The sequence below is a fragment of the Delphinapterus leucas genome, chromosome 12 (genome assembly GCF_059928025.1).
Source record: "Delphinapterus leucas isolate spDelLeu-1000000601 "Yukka" chromosome 12, BTC_Dleu_Yukka2, whole genome shotgun sequence".
NCBI classification, from domain to species: Eukaryota; Metazoa; Chordata; class Mammalia; order Artiodactyla; family Monodontidae; genus Delphinapterus; species Delphinapterus leucas.
The window spans coordinates 21,675,446-21,699,359 of NC_143140.1; the positions used below are offsets into that span (position 1 = coordinate 21,675,446).

At 37.3% G+C, this 23,914-nt stretch overlaps 1 protein-coding gene across 4 annotated transcripts in view; it reads left to right on the plus strand.

The window, feature by feature from the left end:
• The window catches only part of BCKDHB (branched chain keto acid dehydrogenase E1 subunit beta), a 245,088-nt gene that overhangs the window by 215,639 nt on the left and 5,535 nt on the right, over positions 1 to 23,914 (plus strand). For 3 of the 4 annotated variants that reach the window (XM_089921767.1, XM_089921768.1, XM_022590326.3), the window contains one exon: positions 16,028 to 16,174. In XM_089921767.1, coding sequence (XP_089777893.1) covers positions 16,028 to 16,168 — 141 coding nt within the window. In that variant the 3' untranslated portion in view covers positions 16,169 to 16,174. Of the gene's footprint in view, positions 1 to 4,941; positions 13,190 to 16,027; positions 16,175 to 23,914 lie in introns of those variants that run through there. The other variant, XR_016395131.1, reaches the window with a different exon arrangement.

Genomic DNA, 23,914 nt, shown 5'->3' on the forward strand with positions numbered 1-23,914 from the left:
AAAATCCAGGGGGAACATGAATGAGGGGGAAAGGTTTCTCTCTACTGCCCCCAGATAAAGTGTATGAAAACCTGTTTCTATCTGCAGTGGATTCCTACTTCTCTCGCCAAAGGAACAGTAGATACTGTGTCCAAAGTATGATCTCTGTACACGTTGCTAGGTTACTCAATTTGGAGCCTTTCTCTTTACAGTACATAATCATAAAAAGCCACTGAGAGAGATACAGAGATACGAGATAGGGAGAGGAAATCAGTAGTGTGAATAAATGGGAAATTGATATTGTCATTAAGACACTGGATATGGTAATAAGTGTGTGACTAGAAAAGACGTTTGAATCCTAGCCAAGACAGCGTTCCATTTAGCCACAAACTCCAGTAAAATATTTTGAATTCTAAAACCTCCTATTTTTATTTTCCTAACTTCCTCAGAAGTGGGCAGTTCTGTGTGGCTCCTTAAAAAGTTTTCTTACCAAATGAAATGGCAATTTCCTCCAAATGACACACAAAAAGTGATCTGTTCCTTTTTGTGTACTTTGAATCACTGCCCTCATCTCTGTAGTGTTTTGTGTCTCACTCAGATTATCAGCAACTGTAGCATTCATCTCTAATGCTATTTCTTGTTTCCTGTAAATGAGCCCTGAGTTTACCTGGAGAATCTTATAACTCTACATGGCTACTCTTGTGTGTTCTCTGAAGGCTACATATACGTAAAATATCAGAACCATCTGTCACTGTCTTCCTGCCAGGGCTGGTCTGTTGGCCATCTGGTGCCCGCTTCCCTCCTCGTTCCTCTGTTGTCCCTCTTTGCGTGTGTACTCCCCCACCCCCAGGCTGTGGTCCCAGGGGCCTTCTCTCCGTGTCTGGGTCACATGAGCTCTTTCCTGCCTCCATGCTTGTTGTATGACCTGCCAGGGATGCTCCTGGACCCTCATGGTTTTCAGATGCTGCCTCCTTAGGGAACCCCTCCCTGAGCACATGAAACTTACTGTCTGTCACAGACCTCTGCCTGTTCCCTTTCTAACACTTCCTCATACCTGTTTCTCCCACTAGAATATAAAACTCTCTGGAGGTGGGGACACACTGGGCTCTGAAATATTTGATTGATGAATGATGGGATACATGAATTTTTTAAATTTCTGTTGGAATATAGTTGATTTACAATGTTGTATTAGTTTCAGGCATACAGCAAAGTGAATCAGTTATACACGTACATATAGCCACTCTTTAGATTCTTTTCCCATATAGACCATTGCAGAGTATTGAGTTCCCTGTGCCATACGGTAGGTCCTTATTAGTTATGTTTTTTGTATATAGTAGTGTGTATGTGTCAATCCCAATCTCCCAGTTTATCCCTCCCGCCTTGCCCCTAGTAACCATAAGTTTATCTTCTACATCTGTAACTCTATTTCTGTTTTGTAGATAAGTTCATTTGTACCTTTTTTTTAGATTCCACATATGAGCGATATCATGTGATATTTGTTTTTCTCTGTTTGACTTACTTCACTCATTACGACAATCTCTAGGTCCCAAAGGCTTCTTGGAAATGGGTACTTGAGCTGAATTTGAAAAGTGATCCTTGCAAATAAGATCATCTATACCATTTTTCTAGATTCCACATATGTATGTTAATATACGATATTTGTTTTTCTCTTTCTGACTTACTTCACCCTGCGTGACACTCTCTAGGTCCGTCCACGTCTCTACAACTGACCCAATTTTATTCCTTTTTATGGCTGAGTAATATTCCATTGTATATCTGTACCGTATCTTCTTTATCCATTCCTCTGTTGATGGACATTTAGGTTGCTTCCATGTCCTGGCTATTGTAAATAGTGCTGCTATGAACATTGGGGTGCATGTCTTTTTGAATTATGGTTTTCTCTGGGTATATGTACAGTAGAAACTAACACTACATTGTAAAGCAACTATACCCCAATAAAAATTAATTTTAAAAAAAGTGATCTATGTGAAGACAGCAGGGGATAGAAAAATCAGAGCGTTTTCGACGAGAGAGGTTTGTGTGAAGGTGGCGTTATAAAATAGTAAGTTTTGGGACTTCCCTACTGTCCAGTGGCTAGGACTCTGCACTTCCACTGCAGGGGGCATGAGTTCCATCCCTGGGCCGAGAACTAAGATCCCACATCCTGCATGCTGCCCAGCGCAGCCAAAAGGGAAAAAAAAAAAAAAAATAGTAAGTTTTGGAATGGAGGTGGGCCTGTGTGTATCTCTACTGGGCTGAGAGGGAAATGGTGATAAAGTATAAGCTCTGGGGAGCCAGCAAAAGCTTCTAACCAGGGGAAGGACCTCATCACAATGGCAGCAGTGTGGGGTCTGGTACATGAGTAAGAGGGTTCAGTTTTAATCGCCAAGGAGTAAAAATCTCTGCACCCCACTTCCTGTCTTGTTGATTTTTTTTGCCTCATCAGTGACTAAGCTCCTTGACACCCCAGAGTGAAAGAGAATAGAAGTAAAAACTGGAATGGTTGCGTTAGCCAATATTTACAGATGCCTACTCTGTGTCAGGCATTGTACCTCTAATACTGTGGGCTGTGAAAACCAGTGTACAGGATACTTTTCAGTGGTGGTTTTCCCAAGGTAAAATGAGACACATCTTAAAGATTTAGCTATTGGTGCCTGAGCCAGTGAAGACAACTTCTTACCTCCTTAAATAGGAGGGAGATGTATGTAACTTAATAAATGTAATCAATATATGCATTACCTTGCACAGTAATAATTACGTATCTGGAGACAGCCACAGATAAGAAACAGAACTATTGAAATATGTGCTTCTTTTAAGAAACTTCCAAGAGCTGCATGGAAGCCTCTGTTGTATTCTTGCTGTCAGTTTTGCTTTTGACATGTCATTTGCTCTCTGGAAACCTGACTTTCTTCTTCTGCCTGGACCCCCACACTATAACGTGTTCCAGCTGTAACATCCTTAGATTACTTATGCCACAGATTTTACTGTGTTTTGAAACTGAACTGGAGTACAATGGCTGATTTCACTATTTTTTGCATTTATTTACAAAGCTGCATTCTAGGGAAATAATTCAGTCAGCAAAGATACTTGTTTTGCACAAAAAGTGGTCATTTCAGTCTTGAAACTAGTTCATGTTGTTATCACCACAGAAAGGGAAACCGTTTTTTTTTGTTTGTTTGTTTTTCAGAATAGTAGGGTTCAGAGCTGTTGCTTATTGATAGGGGAAGGGCAGTTGCCATAGCAACCTAACAGCCTCTGGAGGGAATGTGGTCATGGCCTTAAGCATCCGGCAACCCACCCAGTTTGGAGAGCCCCTCTGAAAAGAATTTCCTTTCATGGAAATCGAATTACTGAAATAAAAAGAGTTGAATTTCTGTAGCTCAGATGTGTCCGTAGGTTCGTGTTGCACACTTACTGTAATGAAAAGCAAAGCATTTATTAGTTGTGTACATACACAAATGAGACCTAGAAGGACACATCAAACGGTAAACTGCTTGTGACTATGGATGACTTTGTTTTTTGCTTCTTTTGTTTTGCACATGTTAACTTTTAAGAAATAAATGTTATTTTACAAACCTTAAGAAAAAAGCATTTATAATGAACACAGTATATGGGATTTTCTTCAGGAATGAGGTTCAATCTATTGCATGTTCATTATTCCCTAAATAGGCTCTCAAACACCCAAAGCCACCTTTATTCTTTTTTCACGTGAGCTACAGAGCTTGAAAGCCATTTCAACAAGGTGCTGATCGAAAGTTTTTATCAATATTTGGGGCATTCAGTGAGTGTTCTTAGGTGGAGGAAACTCATGGCGTGTAGAAATCTGCTCAAGCTGTGCTGAGTGAAACAAGTGACTTAATATCCTCATCTAATCCTCATGTAACAGAAACCGGCAGTCGGTGGGTCTGCCTCCAGAATTGCTCGCAGGGCAGACTGACATGTGAACACTATATTTACAGGACCAAAACCCCACTACATTTGCTCTGCGGCTGTGTTTAATGGTTATCAGTTTGGCACGCGGCATGATTGTTTTGGAGAGAGAATAGACGCTTCAGATTTCCTTTTGGCAATTCTGGAGTCACTGAAATACCTACTGCCGAAGTGAATCATATGAACTTAATTAGATTTGCTACATCATTAGCATTTGAGGAAACCTAAGGAAAATCCTTGTGGGTTGGTGATTGGTTAGGTCAAATAGAAGCACGCTTATTGAGAGGACTGGAAATTGAAAAAGATGAAATTCTAATGCCTCATAACCCAGATATATTATCTACATAAATCATTTTTTAATCCAGCTGTCAAAGTGATACTTTCCCAGGGATGACCGAAATGCTTGTCTCAGACCACCGGGACCTCTCTGTTTCCAGGCACAGGGATGGATTCCTCTGCACACGGCCAAGTCCACTTGATGGCATGTGTGTGTGGGCAATGAGCTTTACACCTATAGTGAGAGCTCACGGCTATTTAATAGACACCCCAGGGCCAGCTGGGCAGGCTGTGCCGGTAACCACTAATTGAAGTTGGCAGACCTCATACCACACTTAAATTTACATTTTAACTTTAAGGTGAACTTCATTGCAATGTATTGTCTGTTGTTTTCATTGCAGGAAAAGAACTTAATTTTCTTCCCAAAAGGCATTTCTTTAAATGCTCCAGAAATTTTCTTCTGTACTTTGGATTCTGCAAAGTGACTTAATCGTGGAGAAGAGCCATAAAATATTTACTGTGAGGAGAGGATTGCATTTCGTATTCCAATTTAAGTTAAGGCTAGGATACAACCTGTAACCTATGTTTATCGAAACGATTTTTCTAATCTATCAAAAAGCCGTCACATTCTTTATCAAATGACTTAGCCACCTAAGTTCATCTAGATGTTATCAGCGATAGGGAAATAAATGAAAGCAAGCAAATTTAATTTCCTGGTGAAGCACTTGAATGATTTTTTTTTTTTTTAACTTTTAGAAGAAGAAACTTTAAACCTACAGCCTACCATAGATTGAACACACAGTTTTTCCTGAAAATTCAGGATCATCTTCAGAACCCCAAAGTGGCAGCTTCTGCTCTGCACTCAAGCAAGTTGCTGGTAATTAACCAGAAACAAGTTCCAATCTTGTCTGCTACACCTTCCCCTCAGTGTCTCCCCAGTGAGTACATAAAAGATGCAAAACATATCCATCCGAGCTTAACCTCCTGTAACTCTAATTAAACAGACCCATCTATTTCTCCCCGCCCCCTCCAAGGCACTAAACTGCTAAGCTTTTTATTAAAATTGAAAAAAAAAAATCTTGATTGGAATTGACATAAACGAGCAGACAATTTCACCAGTTTCTCTTTCCCGGGTATAGTGGTAGCCCAGGATACAAACTTTACCTTGTATCCAAGCAAGACTCTTTTGCCCACTTTTAAAGCCTTGCAGCACACTCAAGGGTAACCAGGCCAGCTGGTTCAAATACCGCCAGGGCTGCATCTACCTCTGTGACCTCGGTCACCTCATTTAACCTTCATCAGCCTTGGCGCCTCACTTGCTGCCACCACCTAGGCTAGTTGAAAGGATTAAGTGAGATGATATACATAATTATACTTGTTTATTATTAAAAAAGAACATCTCTTGGTTACTATTTAGTGAATCTCTGGCTTTTCTGTTCTCTGTCTACATGTATATACTCCTTTTCCTGAACCTATAGGCATAAGGACAGACACATTTTTTTTCCTGTAGCTTCCGCGTTGTTTCTTAGGATATTCATCACGCGTTGCTTAAAGACAAAATTATTTTTCTGTGTCCGTGTGTGCTTGTGCACATCGTTATCTGTGATATATGACAAATAGGGAATCTCATGTGATCTCTTTGGGGGATCAGTGCTATGTGTCTTAGCCTGGTGCCTAATTGAGGGACCTGATTAAATTTTTATATAGTTCAGCTCCAAGTAAGGAGATTAAAAAATAGTAAGTAAATGCTCTGGTCCATTCAAATAAAATATGTGAACATCACCTCTTTATAGAAACTATATAAATGTAGTTCATCAAAATGTATTAATGAACAGTACCTCTGGGCATTTCTAATATTAAATTTTTGTACTTAACTATAAAAGTAACCAGAACCAGGTCTCAGTTACTAACTACACCTTCATTAGTGTATCTATGGTTTAATCAGGCTTATTAGAAATTTGTCCACAGTGAGCATACAATACGGACCTTGTGAGAATATGTGCAGAACTGGGTTCATCTCATCGGCCTACAATTTATACAAAGTTGGAAGTAGAAAAGGGGATGTGCATTATCCCCCTAATTCTCAAATATCTGGATTCTTGAAATTTCAACATGAAAATGTGTGTATGCGAATGTATAGACATTCAACCTGAAAAGCTTCTTTGCAAGAAATATTAACCAACTGTAAAGGTAGAAACATACATATGTAAATACAGTAAAGAAGAAAATATATTTTGGGTTCTGTATTATATATTTTTTGGATGCAGACCATAATTACAATGGCTAGATTTGTTTTAAGGAATAGGTTAAACTCATCATATTAGCAAAAGTTATCTGCAAATAAATAATGAGAGCTCTTATAGGTCTTTTCTTTACTCAGTCAGAGATTCCTGCCAGAAGCTTGTTTGCTTTGTTAATTTGTTCAATTATTAAACTTTGAGAATGCTACTACTACTGGGATCTACTTAACAAGTTTGGGAATAAACCTCCCTAATAATTGATGGTAGCCTAAAACATTTATTTCTGTGCTTTTCTTATTAAAATTGCAGTGATCTGGTGAACAGAATTAAACTGCTGAAAAATAACTTGGTCTGATTTATTCATTCAGCAAAACCAAGCTTAAAGGCTGTGTTGCTATGACACCCAAGATTAACTTAAAAAAAAAATGCTTAATTTCAGTAAAAACATTGACACATCTCTTTTGGCATTATGTAGATAAAATAAAGTTGATTTTTCCCTTTTCCTTGATTTTTTTTTTACATTTAGAAAGTTGTTTTAGCATTCTTTTAAACATAAACTAGAAATTTAGCATATTTAAAGAGTAAGAGAAAACAGTAAAGAAAAACCCATTATACTGTAACAAAAGAGTATCATTTGTAAAATAGTAAATATTTTAGCTCTCTTTTTTTTTTTTCTTTTTATCCAGCTTCTTAAATTTTTTAGAAAGATGGTGCCAGATGGGGGAAATCACTCTATTCCAGTAGTTTCATTTTATAATTAGTCTTGAAACTTAAAAAATAGGTTGCAAAATTGGGACAGTGACAAATCCTACTAGAAGTTTTCTGAGTGCAGGTTTAATCCCCCCGACTCTAAAAGAATATATTTTCTATGCCATGAAACAAAGGAATCATCAGGTCGCTTTAGCTAGAATAGATTTCTGCCTTCTGAGCACCATTTGGTGTTGCGAGAATACCATACAAAGAATTTTGTTGCAGAACAAGCAGAAAAATTGAATGCTTTGTAGGATCATCAAAAGTTGCTTTACAGGAGCATTTTAAATTTCCTAGTGCCAAGCAAAGCAAAAATCCTACCTTACAGAGAGCGATTTGTTCATGAGACGACCAAGTGCTGCTACTCACTTATGTTTATCATTATGCATTCACATTCTACGGAAATTCCACTTTCAAACTTTGCTGCCGTGTGGATGCTTTCTTCTATAGAAAGAATTTTGAACTATAAAATTTGACCAGCTTCAGCATCTGTGGAAATTTGAGAGCGTTGCCTTTTTTTTTTCCTCTCTATTGAATGTAAAATGTTTTAACAAAAGCATTGTAGCCACAGTACATATTAAATGTCCAAATTCACACGTAGTGTATCTCAAAAGAATTTAGACTTTTAACTTTTTAAACCTCAGAATATCTTTGGAGACTGATAGCAGCAAATCAACAGGATGTGTTATGGGAAGATTTAATAAAGAAATGGTTTTATTTTTGGCTTTCAGTTGAAAATGGTGAGGCTGCTTCAGGTCATAGCCCAAGACTATCTGGGGGAAAGTTTGAAAACAGAACCAAACCAAAGTGGTTTGGATGGGGTGCTAGTTTTAACTTTGTGATTGCTAATTTAGTGTTTATGAAAAATTAAAATGAGTTAATATTCATAAAATATTTAGTACAGTCCCTGGGCCAAAATGAGCACTGTGTACTTTTTTAAAAAGTGATTTCTGATAAGATTATAAATTATAGAAAGAAGTTGACACTTGCTTTCGCTTATTTCTGATTTTAAAATAGTGAAATTTATTTATATAAATTATTGACTTTAATGTTAAATTCTGATTTTAAAATTTGTTCTACCTCAGTTTCTACAGTACTGTAGAATTAATGTATAGAGATTCATAGATAATTTTATATTAAGATTTTGTATATTTTGACACAGCTGTTGAATTTGAACCATGAATCATTTCTATGTATATTTTAACATCATTCTCCAACTTTGTGTTAGGTAGCTAGACTGTATCCAGGGAAAGCCATTTAGATCAGAAATAATATTTCTGTCTAACTTCAGAAAAGAGGCTTCCATTTTAAAAATGGAGTTTGAATTTAAATGACTATCCTGACTGAGAATTCAGTTCCATTCTTTAACTAGCTGAAAGAAATCTTGGAAAACAAAAATTGTACCAAATTGCCAGTAATTTGCATTAAAGAGGAAGAATTGGACTTTTTGTTTTTAAGTCTGCAGCCATTGAAGATATTCTAGTGAAGTTAAGTAATAGAGATCTTAGCTTTTAATTTAGTCAAGATTATGATTATAAATGAAAGCTTTGCTGAAATAATTGGGATTGACTATAATGTTTTAGGTGCTATACAAATCTGGATGAAATTATCTTATTTAGTTATGTTGCTTCAACTGTGTCTTAAAAGTGAGAGACCTCATATCAACAAGTGTTTGCATCTCATGTGCATGGTGTTAGAAAAATAAAAAACATAGCTGTAATGATGGGGGAAGCATCCTGTTAGTTTGGAGGTTGGCTGTCTGAAGAATAAATTTCATAGGTCTGTGCTATATACAAAATTGCTACAGACGTAAAATGTATATTTTAAGCTCTGTTTTAAAACCACGATACATTCTGTTTAAACCATTAGCTTAAATGAAACATTTTATTTTACATTAGTAAAGTTGTATTTATTTAATTCAGCAATGAAATTAATTTGGAGTTGCTGGCACAGTGCCTTCACAGGTTTCTGTGACTCATTTGTCATTCAAGACACCAGCATCATTTTTTCCTCATCTGCTGAAACATGTTCTGGCCGTGGGCAAGTGTTCATGGTAGATTTAATACAAATTTTCTCTGATAATATTTGGAAACTGGGTGATGTCTAACCTTGCGTAAATAACTAGGGCTAATCAACTTAAAATCAAAATGTAAGTCTCTAAGTTCATGGACTTTAAAGCTATCAAACATGCATCATTTTGGTATATTAATTTAGTTTTTCTCATAATATTTTGGGTTAACTCTTGCTCTGCGCACTAAGATCCCTAGACAAAGAATTGCATTCAGAAGCAAAACCTGTTGTTTATTGTTAAATAATAGCTAACAAGCACTAAATGGAATTGGAGTTTAGGTTTAAAACTTCACAAATCACTTAAAGCTATCTCTTAATGTTTTTCCTAGAGAAGAAATGATAACTCTATGATCTATGTGTCTTGTTCAGTGCTTGTTACATTTATAGTTTAACTCACCCTCACTCCCAGCACCCTCTTAGAAACAAAATGTATTCTCCTAGTTTAAGCGCATTATGGTGGCGTAATAATTATTATGTGATATAACCCGGACCTTTTTGTTTGCCAAGTAATTTAAAAAACAGTTTTCTGAGTTACTACTTTGAAATTAAGTTGTGGATTGATGTTTCTCATTATTCCAAGAAGGAACATGAAATCTGGATTTATCAGATAATCCGATAGACAATGTATTTTGACTTTGATGTGTTTCTCATTGCAGTGACCTGCATTTCTGACTTTCCATTAAATGTTTAGGAAAATTAGTTGAATAGTTTTTCAGGAAAGTGAAAGGGATTCATCATCCTGTATCAACTATAAGAAAGTAAGAACATATATGAAAGACCTAAATTTTCTTATCTCACTTTAAACTTCACAATTTTCCAACTCGAGGTGCTATGTAGTCTTATGCAACGGGCTGTATCCAACTTTCTGTCATTAGAAGGACTGAAAAAAAATTATTCCAAAATTGTTCTTAGAAAGAAATCTTAGTCTGAAATTGCCTTGAATTAAAAAACAAACGACTGCTTTAAAAATAAATCAAATGATATTTTATGGGCTTTATTCTTGACTTTTTTGAAGTGTGTGTGCCTCGATTATATTCAGTTATCTGTTGGGCTCTTTTACTTGGAATCTTCCTGTAACTGACTGACAGGCTACTTTTCTATAGTAGCAATGCTTGGAAATTAAGTTCTTTCCGGGGGAATGGGGGGGTGGGGTGGATTTTTTAACCGTTTCTGGAGCTTCTGACTTCCTGATCTGGCCACACTTATTAACCTGTCATTCTAGGCCCAGGAACTGGCAGTAAGTGTGTAGGCTCCCTGCTTCTCACCAGGGGGCAGCATCAGATCCTGCCTTTCACTGGATGCAGCCTGGCTCCTTCAGTAGCTTCAGTGGTCTCCACCCTCCTTCCTCATACAGCACTTAAACTTGTTTTGGTATTTTCTTGCATTTTTTAAGGCTCAGTAACTGTCCAGTAAATGGTAGCTGTCAGGCACTGTGTTACAATGGATATTTCTTCTCAGTGTTGACTGTCCTGTATACCAGGATCTTGTCTTCAGTGATGTTTTGGGCTATCATTTCAGATACCTTGTGTTTATTAGAACTTGAAAAATCTTAAGAGGAAAACAAAGACCTAGCAATTATTAGGTCAATTATACTTCAAAAACAAACAAACAAACAAACTCGTAGAAAATGAGATCAGATTTGTGGTTACCAGAGACAGGGGTTGGGGGGAGAGGGAATTGGATGAAGGTGGTCAAAATATACAAACTTCCAGTTATAAAATAAATAGTACTAGGGATTCGCTGTACAACATGATAAATATAATTAACACTGCTATTTGTTATGTATGAAAGTTCTCCTCACAAGGAAAAATTATTTTTCTATTTTGTTAATTTTGTATCTGTATGAGATGATAGATGTTCACTAAACTTATGGTGATAATCATTTCATGATGTGTGTGAGTCAAATCCTTATGCTGTACACCTTAAACTTATACAGTGCTGTATGTCAATTACATCTCAGTAAAACTGGAAGAAAAAAACCCTTGCAATTATTGAGCACTATGGTATGTCAGGCATGAAAGCAGGTACTTCTCATAGGCTGCTGCCCAAGCTAGAGATGCAAAAAGGCAAGGTAACAACAGAGTCACAGAACAATAGAATATCACAAGGACAGATAGGTTAGAAGTGGATTTATTTAGAGAGAAACACACTCCACAGACAGAGCGTGGGCCATCTCAGAAGGTGAGAAAAGGCACAAGGGCAGAATTTGTAATACTTCTCTTTTGCTGTTGACTAAACAGAGCCTTGGAGAGGTTAAATCCTAGTAGAACAAAGATTCCTTTCAGATAGAATTCCAAATTCCATGCTGTATCAATTATATTATACAGCCTTGCCATAAAAACAAGAAAAAGATTTGTTGAGAGTGACCATAGCCACACTGCGGAATGCTGGAGGCTGATTTCAGTGATGTGAATCCTGTGACACGGTGACAGGAGAATTTACGGCTGACGTCCTTAAAACTTTCGTGGGGAAATGAGGCTAAGTTTTGAGACGTCTTGAGCAATCCCATGAAAGCCCTAACTTATATACATTTACATACACATGTAATAACATATAACCTGTATTACATTCACCAAAACATACGGATAAATGCAATACTTGGTTTTTTTGTGTGATGAAGACTGTTACAATCTACTCTCTTAGCAGCTTGCAAATTTGCAATACAGTGTTATTAACTTCAGTTGATATTAAGTACACTTAACTTTTAAAGCCTATCAGTAATATTTTGTCTTAATCGTGGATCCTATTTTATTAATTTTTATTTATTTTTATTTTCATCTGCTAGAAAATTTCCAGGATCTCTGTCGTCCGCAATTTCTCCAAGATACTTAAAATTTTATTTTGTTTTGTTACAGAAAATCGGCAAATAGAGAATTTTTCTTTTGCCCGGGTCTATGATTTTTTGATTTGTTATTTCACATTGTTTGCTTCCTTTTCTGGTTATAACGTGCATAGCAACCCAGATGGCTCATACATAAACAATTTGAGTTATGCTTCTTTAAATTATTTAGGGTAGCCTAGGAGTTTCCTGATACCCAGGACCATCTGTTTATTGCTCTATGTGTTACCTTCATGCTTAAGTGTGTGCTTTCAGCTTTTCCATGTCTTAACATCTACCTTCCTTATATACATGGGAAAGGCTTCTTAGACCGAATTTAACCCTTTTGAGGCTCTGTTGTAAAAACCTTAATCCCAGCTTGCCTTCCATTTTATTTTTATTTTTTCTTGTTATTGCTATTCTCAGTAGTTGTGCTTCAAAATTTGCAGAATGAATGTAGTCAGGTTTGAGTCTTAACTTGGCTCTGTACGTAGCTTGTCAACCTTGGGCAAGTTCCTTCACCTTGGTTTCTTCATCTGTGAACTGGAATGTAATACCTACCTCATAGATTTGTTAAAATGTTTAAATGAGATAAAATACAATTCATTTAGCACCACACCTACTGCATCATAAGTACGGGTTACTATTATTATTATTAACATATTTTGGAAAGAAAATTCTCATACTTACAAAAAGACATATTCAGAAGTAAATTCAAATACCCTATATTAGAGTTTCGTGCAAGGGTCTTTTGGAAGGAATATCTGTTCTTCTCAAAGCATCTGATGATTTATACCACAAGCACGGTATATGTAGGTGTTACTACCTGATTGATTTAAGGTTTACTTTCAGTTCTTCTCATTGGATCCAAGGTGAAACTTTGGACCATGAATAGCTGGAAGGAAGTTTCTCCTGGCACCTGGCTGGGTTCTCTTCTGTTGCCCCTGGTTACATGTTCCACTGTGATTTGCTTTGTAACCTCACCGTCCCATCTGTCATTGTTCCGTGTGGATTGAGCCCGTCCACATACAAGCTCCCCAGGAAGAGAGACCAGAAACTGGTACTTCTCATCTTAGCCCCTGTGCTGGAGACTACCTGCAATCCTCATGACAACCCTGTGGGTTAGGTAACTATTCATTCCGAATTTTATGCAGATTAATATTTCTGAATCAAAAATCATCCCAGTTAAAAAAATATAAGTGTACTTATGTGACCAATGGAAAAGAAGAATATGATGAATCTGGATTGTTTTGAAAATTCAGGGCATATGGTTGCTATAGTTATGGTGTCAAAATGTGGTATATAACGAAGAGAGATACTTTGTGCAGCATTAATCTGGTACATTGATCTATAAATCTGCCAATGAGTTTCAAATATTCCTTTTTCTGTATGTGTGTGTATGTACCGCTTCTATATGAAAAAAACTGAGCTTGAACAAGGATGCCAGTTTTAATGGTTGCCCAAAGAAACATGTAGTCACACATAAATCATTCATATGTGAACCAGTTCAGTGGGAAGTAACTCTGTACAGCTGCTTGACCCAAACATCTTATTTCCAGTTGCTTTAAAAGAAGTTTTAACACAAGTCCGTGGAAAGAATAACTTGTCTCTTTAATATACTTTAGATAGCAAAGCGTTAAAATTTCATACAGTTTCCATAGGTTAGGGTATATCCTTATAAAACTGAATCATATATTCTTGAATTATCTCCCATGATTTTTAGAATTACTTTTTATATATTTATATAAAGTAATTTATAATAATTTAATTCCATATACCTTACAGTAATTGTTTCCAAATTAAGAAAATGCTATATATAAAATCACAAATTTGTGTTAACACAAAATAGGAACTTTTATCCACATGAGATGATTCTTCTTTTTACTCTTTACTTTTATATCAGTGCCAATTAATTACAAAAGTAATACTGTGTCACAAAAGCTCCAACAATACATATAAGGTACAAGTAGAGTCGTTTGTCACTTCCTTGTCACTCCCAGCCTCCAAGGGTGGCCTCTGTTGACAGTTCAAGTGTGACTTCACAGACATTTTTCTATGCTCCTGCAAACATGTAGATGCATTCCTGTAGAGTGATTCTCACATTCTTGAGAAATTAGAAGCATTGCTGTTTAAAAATAAATTTTAGTTTCGTGATGTTGGTCATTCTGCTAAAAGGAGTGATTTTCACAAACACTGAAACATCATTTTGTCATAGGCCAGCTTTCCAGGGAACTAGTTTGAAAGAATAATATTTTATACCAGGTGTAAAATCAAAGGTATTTAAGGGAAATATTTTCCCCTGGCTTTTCTGTATTTTGCAGTGCCCGTGGAGAGTTTGTGTATGAAGGATGCAGTATTCAGGGGAGGTGGAAAAACAGCTCGTGTCAACTAAAGTAATAAAACTGAGTTAATCCTAAATTGACAATTTAAATCCCTTCAAAATAACTTGTTTCAATCAAGAAACAGTCTACCCAATCTGTCATCTCTTTTGAGCTTATTAGTAGTGGAATTTCTTAGGTGACTCTTTAAACCTTATGTCTGCAAGGTTCTCAAGTTATTGATGAAGATTTCCTGTTGCTGGGAAAACCAGCACTACTTGGTGTTTGATGCTGTACGTCGCAGTAGTTATTTCGGGGGCAGGAAGAGTGTGCAAATGGCCAGCTGCTTCCCTTTAGAGCTGACTCTTCTATTCCCAGGCCCTTTCTGCCCTGATACACTTGTCACTGGGAGAAATATATACAGAAGATAGGGACTGAGCATCAGCATTCCTTTAAAAATTTCTGCTCAAATGAAATGCAAAAATACAGTTAGTAAAATATGTAAGAAAATGTGGACCTTTCCAGAGCATTTGTGACACAAAGCAATGGAGAAAGTGGATGTGTAAACTCAAAGATGTGATTTCAGGTAATAGCTGTGAATGGTAATATCATTTTCCTAAGAATAGTTTAATCACATATCTCTTGAGATTTCTTTTAACTCTCTAAAAATTTTATTTTCAAATTTGAATTTGTCACTTGAATAACATTTCTTTTTTTTTCCTGAAGATAACTTTCTACAGGGTCTCCTGTGGTCAGGATCTTACTTTTTTTAAATTAATTAATTTTTTATTGAAGCACAGTTGATTTACTATGTAGTGTTAGTAGTTTTAGGTTACAGCAAAGTGATTCAGTTATACATATGTATATATTCTTAGGGATCTTACATTTTTTTGAACCAGATCTCTAGCCTCCTGGAGTTCATAGTCTCTCAGGGAAGATAGATAATTGGGCAAAAACAATGGATTGTGCTGAGTTCAGTGCTATGGGAGTTCAGGGCAGAAGCCTCTCCCTCATCAGTGGTGCAGAGTTGAGGAGGTGCTGTCAAGGAAGGCTTCCTGGTGGAGGTGACTCCCAAGGTGATAGGTGAGAGATGTTCGCACATCAGTTGGGCAAAGAGTGGTAGTGGGCTTGGGGTGTGAGTAGCCAGGGGACTGTCAGTGTCTGCAAAACCTGGCTGTGAGAGAGACCTGAACATAGGCAAGTAACTGGTAGTTCAGTCTGGTTACATAGAGTAATTATAAATATTTATTGTGAAAGTAATACATGTTTGTCCTATATAAAATTTGAAAAATTCAAGAAACAAGAGAAAACATATACTGTCACTAATTTCAAGCTGCAGAGTTTACTGTGAACATTTGTCATGATTTTGTCATTTGTACACAGCCTGTTTGGTATAATTCCACTTTGTCTTAAGCAACAGATATGTATGTAGGCATAAAATGCATATACATATATGAAAACATATCTTAAGTAAAACTCGGATCAGGCCAAACATGCTATTTGTTACCTGCTTGTTTCACATTATAATATTATTATAATGTGAAAAAATTATAATGCCCCTGGATGCCATTGTATTTGAAAGTGAAATGTTTCATTTCTGTGAATAAAATAGTTTTGAAGCTAACCATCTGGATTCTTCTCTGCAGGAAGAATGTTTCCTGAACCTGGAGGCTCCTATATCGAGGGTATGTGGGTACGACACGCCGTTCCCTCACATTTTTGAGCCGTTCTACATCCCAGACAAATGGAAGTGCTATGACGCCCTTCGAAAAATGATCAACTATTGACCACAGGTAAGCCTGCCCTGCGTTCTGAGAAAGCTACTGAGTGTTCCTCACATTAACGTCCTGTTGATCAAGGAACAACCGTCATCAGTGTGTTGTTGTCTTTTCATAAATGGCAACTTCCAGAACAAAGTGTGGATTTCAGAAAAAAAAATGTGAATTTATAGTAGTGTGTTTACATTTAATAGAAATATATCAAGCATATGCATTATCTGATTTCTATAAAACAAATACATGCACATGTTAACATTGAATAATCACTAGATGAAGATGCCGTCTGCCATGATTGCAAATATACCCTACCCTGTTGTTCCAACTTTATCCTCATTTCTATATATTTTTATCTGCAATTTAAACCGTTCATGAATAGGGTGAATTTCTGTTATTTAAAGATGGCCCTTCAGGCACCGTTAAATTGGACTCCAGTGATTTAAACTATATGATGATCCATAGCATTCTGAAACTTGCCTTCACGTTATCTTGAAAGATACGTTTGTTGAACAGGAAACCTATTTATTATGTATAAGGGAAACTGTTACTTAAAAAAAAAAAAAAAAATCCAGCACCGCTACCATTCCCAGAACCTTTCTTGGCAGGTGAATGTTTTAAAATTATGGCTATTAAGTGACATTTATTCATTGTGATTTTCTAGGTCATGCTTTTCTGTCCCTCTGGCAGTGTTATTCTAGCAAAAATGAATACCATTTAAAGACTGTTAAGTTAGTTTTCAGGGCTTTAATATAGAAGATGCTATCACCAATACACTGATTTATTTTACCTTTGGCATTTTTGAAATGGTTCAAAATGCGTAGATAGGGATTAAGTGCTTTACATTTTAATATCTAGGTTGTCCAAATAATAATAATACATTTTGAAGAACCATGATCTTTGAAAGGAAGGGGAAGAATAGGCTTTATATAATAACATAGCCCATACTTTTTAAAGATTAGGAAATACTGTGATTCTTGAATTCTGTGTATGGGTAGTAAAGCCAGCTCACCTCAATCCAAAGAGAGAGATACCTTTACATTTGGGCACATAGAGAAAATAATGCCCTCCGTCCACCACCTATGATCCCCACCATTTTGTAGTTCTATTCTGTCCTCTATTCTGAGGATATTGTCATAGGCATTAGTAGGGCCATTAGTCTACATGCCCCAGTATTCTCTCAGACATGCAGAGGTAGACACTGTATTTCTGATGGCCTCTTAATGTCTGTGAGAGCAGCTAGCTTCTACAGTCTCACTTAAGCCTGGTTGGAGGACTTCCTCACTTTTATGTCCATCTTGTTCCTTGCATGGACCATCCATAATGGAAAGACAAGGTAATACTCTGTGTCCTTGTTGCTTTTTTTTTTTTTTTTTTTCTTTTTGCAGTACGCGGGCCTCTCACTGCTGTGGCCTGTCCCGTTGCGGAGCACAGGCTCTGGACGCGCAGGCTGAGCGGCCATGGCTCACGGGCCCAGCCGCTCCACGGCATGTGAGATCTTCCTGGACCGGGGCACGAACCGCTGTCCCCTGCATCGGCAGGTGGACTCTCAACCACTGCGTCACCAGGGAAGCCCCTGTTGCTATTTTTAAAGTAATCTTTAGGTGCTGGTTTTAAATTTGGATATGTATTTCTTTTTGAACCTAAAAAAAACAAATTTAGACCTCTCATGAAAATACGATAAAAGAAGAGTAACTCCTCTATACTAAAAGTTACATATGGCATTAAAGAAAGTAGTCATGCAGTTGAGAAAATCTGTATTTAATTCACGGTGGCCAGAGTGTCTATAATCGTTATTGACTTCTTTTACAGAAAAACCGGAAGATTAGGACTAGATACGGAAATATTTTTCTGAATTTTTAAATATTTCCTCTTCTTGAAAATAGAGTTTTTATGAAATGAACCGACTTGGATATTGGCTGGAAAATGATGAATTAAGTATTGTATTCACACATATGAATTGATAATTTCCATTAAGAGTTATTTCAGATTAATTTTTAAAAATATTCTGCATGGTAGGCTTATAAATTCCATTTAATTACGTCTGTAAATATTGGATGTGGGTTACTATTCAATAAAGCCAAAATGAGACTGTCTTTGTTTTTGCCCTTAGTAAAAAGAATTCTTGTGGCAGAGTAAAAGAGTGACATAACTTGTTAATCCCATCTGAATGAAAGTGAAATGTTTAGAAATGCTGATTTTTCAACTTTATTGTATTTGGTTTCATTCTTTATGGCTCAGACAGTTGTATGTTGATGAAACTTCTGGAATGTTTTTCTTTGTTCTTCCCACTTGTCCCAACAAGGTGGTCTACTGAGGGGCATGCTCACCTTTTCTCCAGAGCGTGGTGAGGCAGGAAGGATCATCTTTGCTTCCGCTCTTTCTTTTTCTGGGACGTGGACAGCCTGAGCCTGTCTTTTGTTATAAAATCATCAAGCTTTTGCTGCAGTTTTTTGGGTTTTTTGGCCACGATGTTGCAAAACAAATATTTTTTTCCATGTCCTTTATATTAATATGTAGCTGAAAAGAAAAACAGCATGAATAGCGACATAAGGAGGAAGCCTCCTTGCTGGGGACTTTGTCAGGGCCTCTTGGATCTGACTAGGCCTTTCCCACCCTTCACCATAGTGTAGACAACGGCCTCAGGGACCCCTTTGCAGAAGCCCTCACCCTCCGGCCCTGCCCTCAGAGGGGGTGCGCTCATCCCTGCCTTCCCTCCCATACACCCAAGAAGAGCTCTTCTCACCAGTTCCAGCTGAAAGATCACACACACACACACCCCAACAAAAATCAGAGAAATAGGGTCATGTAGTGTTTTCCTTTCTCTATAAACACTGGAAAAAATTGACATTTTTTTATGATTGCAAATGTATATATTACTTTAAAACTACAGTTTAAAAAGTTGTGTCCTGTTTATTTTTATCAGATGTTTGGAGGAGGATATGGAAAGTGACATTTGTAGATTGCCAGAGCTTGGAGTAAAGTAAAGAAGGCACTTTGTAACAGATTCTGGAGAGCAGTGGCTAAAATAAACTAAGCTTTTGTTAGGGGTAAAAACAAAGCCCTGTCCTTGGTTTATGAATAGAAACACCTGAACAGTATAGGATGGGAAAAGAGGTACTTGTCAGCAATAAGTTTGGAAAAGATTTAGGGTATCCATCTGGCTTATGGTTCAGGACATTCTGAGTTGAAGACGCCAAAACTGAGTATGGACCTTGGCTTTGGCCTTCCCTCGGGAACCCTGTGCTCGCATGGTCAGTCCAGCAGAGCAGGGAATGTGTGCTGGTCATCCATGTCTGGGCCGATAATGGGTTCTATTTGAACATATTTGGTTTAGTTGGACTTATTTTTTTTTAGTTGATATTATTTATGATTTCAGTTGAAGTTACTTGTTTTATTGCCATTGGTATCTTTTTAATACTATTTTTAAAATTCATTTGTTGTTGTAAGAATTTTCCCTTATTTTAATTTTATTTTCTGTAACTCTGTTTCCCTTCTCCAGTTAGCCCTGCAATGCCCACCAGTAAATGCCCCCTTCCCTTCCAAAATAAAGAAGTTACAGTTCACGCTAAACTCGGTCTACGGCGCAAGAAGTGCATATACATCTAAACAATTGTCTTAAAGAAAATTTTTTTTTACATGAAATGAATTGTTCCATATTGTGAAAATAAGAAAATTGTGGTGTGCTCCAAGGATAAATAACAAGATAAACTCAAAGGGCCAATACTGCCTGAACAAAGAGTTACAGGACTTCTATCACTCTGTCACAGTGTGACCATTGCAATGTCCCAGAGCCCTCCCAGGCAGCATGCCGTGTCCCTTTCCCATCCATATAAGGAAAGACATTTTCCCCATTTTTCTGCTGCTCAGCGCACTGAAAGTATACATACTCTGCCCAGTCAGCAGATGACTTGCAGGTTCCCTGGCTATAAAAACAGACAAGCAACCCATGCTCAGTGTCGACTTGCCCTGGCTACCAGGAAGTCGGCCCGCTGTTCTTGCAGCGACTCTTCTCTTTAATAAACTCTATCTTCCTTACATTCTGCCTTGTGTCTGGAAATTCTTTTCCAACCTGCGCTCGGACCACGACAAAAATAGCAATGAGAAGACACTCAAGAGATGTTAAAGGAATTCCAAATTCCCCACTACCCCCAGCCTCAAGATAAAGTCTGCTCCATGTGACAACATGAATGTATAAGTGAATATAATCTTCTACAGCTCCAGTTACCCAAGTCCTTTCGCAAAAGAATATCACATCCATGTTCCGTACAACTGATAGATATTATCCAAGCTAAGTAAACAGTACACGTTAGAAAGAGAAATGAGGCACAAGAGCAAGACAGTTACCTCATTTTAGTCCATGAAATTTAAGTCACAGAAGCTAGAAACTCTTGCTGGGATCCTGAGAAGACATCCCACAGAGGGTCCACACTCGGTTTCGTGAAATCTCCTTCCTGTCAGCTTGCCTGAGGTGGACTCGTGTGGCTTCTGGCTGCTTGGCCTCCCTGCCCCCACTTCTAGAAACAGCAGTGCTGTTTGTTTAGAGAACTCCCTCTCCCAGCTCATGTGGCTCTCTCTGGAGGGGCTGCCAATCCCATTGCCATCCGGCACCAGCCACAGGGATGGCCCTGGCCCAGGCCCTCCGGGTACCACAGGACAGAAGGTCGGGTTGCTCATGCAGAAGCACAACTTAGTAAGCCTCAGACTTGTCAGGGACACTAAATTCTAAAAGACTGGTTCTCAAACCTTTACCAGTTCCAGGCACACCAGGGATAGAGCTTATGGGTGTGCACCATGTAGGCACACAGCACTGCCTTAGCAGAGATGCTCAGCTGAGGGGTGAGGAACATGACCCCAAAGCCTCATGTTGGAATTTTCAGAGAGACCTGAGGTTTGGAGACTCTGATGTGTTTTCCTAGGCCATTGAACTTGGAAAGATTAGGGAACATTCATATATGGGCAAAGATTTGGAAACCCTGACACCTGATACCTCCCTGAATATGGTATTTAAAGATATTTGCCAGGAAAATGAGAAATAAAATTAGAACAAGAATGAGGAAATCATAGGTGGAAAGAACTAGAAGTAAAACTGAAAACAAGTTAGATGAAAAGATGTACATCAATAATTGTCATAAATACACTTTTTGTTGTTGTTGTGCCGTGAGGCTTGTGGGATTTTAGTTCCCCGACCAGAGATTGAACCCAGGCTCTCAGCAGTGAGAACACAGAGCCTAACCACTGCACCACCAGGGAATTCCCATAAATACTCTTTTTATGTGAAACGAATGTTCTACATTTGACAAAAGGAATATATCACAGTGAAAATATAACAGTTAAATTCTTTACATTCTAAATGCGTAGTATTAAAATGTAAGCAAAAACTTATAAATGCAAAAGATATGAACAGAACAGTTGTAGAAGGCTTTGTCACCCCACTTTCAATTTGTTACATGAAGTAGACAGGAATAAGTAATAGGTTTAGGTCAATAGAAATATATTTTAAACTTTGTGTCTTCATAAACAGAGACTATGTCGCCTTTTAGCCTATACACAGGAGGTTTAAAAAATTGACCATATACTGTACTAAGGCACAAAGAAAACTAGCAGTAAATTCCCCAAAGAAAAGAGTATTCGAAGGTACCACATCCCACTTAGAAAGGCACCCAGATAAGTAACTGTGGAAGCAAGGAGGAAGCAACTACAACATAATGAGAAGAGAAGACCACTGGTGTGCTTCAGCCAAAATTTTACTCACAGATAAATTCATAGACTTTAAATCTTTAAAAAAGAAAATCTGAAAATACAAGGATGCAAGAATAAAGGAGGAAGAAGCACAAGAAGAATGAGAAGAAGAATAAAGTTAATAGCAGAACATTCCAAATGAGAAAAAGAAAATTGTAAAATCAAAGTTAAACGTTTTTTGGTAAAGATGCAAGTTTTTCTTTCATTTTATACTGTCTGTTCCCTATGAAGGTGGAGGTTTTTATGTAATCATGATATCAGCAAATAAAGGCTACATAATTGTTGTTCCTGTATCGGGTAACACTTTCAAGGTCCTTCATTTGAGGAGAGGAAATAATTTAGCCAAACCTAATTGTTTATCCAATGTATTGATAAACAAAGGTCTTTGTTTTTAGAATATTTTGTTCCATCATTTTAAGAAAATAATTACTAAGGTCTTGTTTTGCTAAGTCCTTCAGTTTCTTGCCGAGGCCTACTTGGCTACCGTAAATATCTTATTTCTGTGAATTTTCATAAGATACAGTGACCGTTGTCGAAGAAATATTAATCAGTCGATCTAAGAAAGAAATGGAAAATTTTATTGAAGCCAAATTTGAGGATTATAACCCGGGAAGAGCATCTCAGAAAGCTCTGAGAACTGTTCCGCTCGTTAGAAGTCAAGGCACAGTTGTATAAGTCTTTTGAGATAGAGGGCTGTACATTAAATGACGTATTATTGACGGCTTACAGAATCCAGATCTAAGTGTCATCATGGTCCGTTACAAAATCAAAAAGGAATGTTATCTTTAAGGAGTTATCTTGTTGATGCTACGAGAATGTTGCTGTTGATGGTCGAGCTGGTATTTCTGCCGATAGGGACGGTTTGGTGATTCATAATGCAGATACACAATGCACAGTGGGGGGAGAGAGGAGGCCAAAGGGCAGAGAAATTTTTTTATGTTTCAATTTTTCTTGTCTTGCCATAAAATATGAATTTTATTTCACACTATAAAGAATTAGAATAATTTTAAAAAATATTTTCTTGATCATTTGGAACGTCTACCTACTTATTACACTGGGATTTTTTTCCCCTTCATTCCTAATTTTTGTTTTAATTGAAGTATAGTTGATTTGCAGTGTTGTGTTAATTTCTGCTGTACAGCAAAATGATTCAGTTATACATATATATACAATCTTTTTTATATTCTTTTCCATTATGGCTTCTCATAGGATATTGAATGTAGTTCCCTGTGCTATATACAGTAGGACCTTGTTGTTTATCTATTCCATATATAACAGCTTACATCTGCTAATCCCAGCCTCCCACTCCATTTCTCCCCCAACACCCTCCCCCTTGGCAACCACAAGTCTGCTCTATGTCTGTGAGTCTGTTTCTGTTTCGTAGATAGGTTCATTTGTATCATATTTTAGATTCCACATGTTTTACTGGTTCCACAAAGACAGGGAGCTTTGGTCTGTTTATTACAATTCTGCAGAGCCTAGAAAAGTCCTGGTCTACAGAGGCTCTCAATATGCTGCTGAACAAACCCATGAAGGGAAATGCAGGCCTATACTTGAATCAGACCTTGTACTTGAAAAGCACTTAGGCAGAGCCCTCTTTGGGTAGTGTAGACATTTAAAATAATATATTGATAGCATTTGATGTTTTATACCAGTTGATATTCTAGACCATCAGAGATATGGGGTTGTATTTCATTTCTTCAGGAATTTCAGGAACAGAAAGAGTCCTTCTGGTAGGGCAAGACCTCAAAAGTCCCCAAGAGATGAGCATCGTTTCTATATTTTTGGGCCTATTTCTTCAGATAGATTTCAAAACCATGTATTTTTTTAAGGGGCTCTAAGACAAGATTGTACATTAAAATGTGTCTGCAAATGGACAAACCAGAATAGAATGTTCATTCAAAGCTGTTCATTTGAGAGTGATGAGATTATCAGTAATTTTCCTTTATTTTCTTCATCTCTGTTCTTGTAAGTCACAAACGGAGAGCCAGCCTGGCTCAGAGCTATCCTACCAATGGT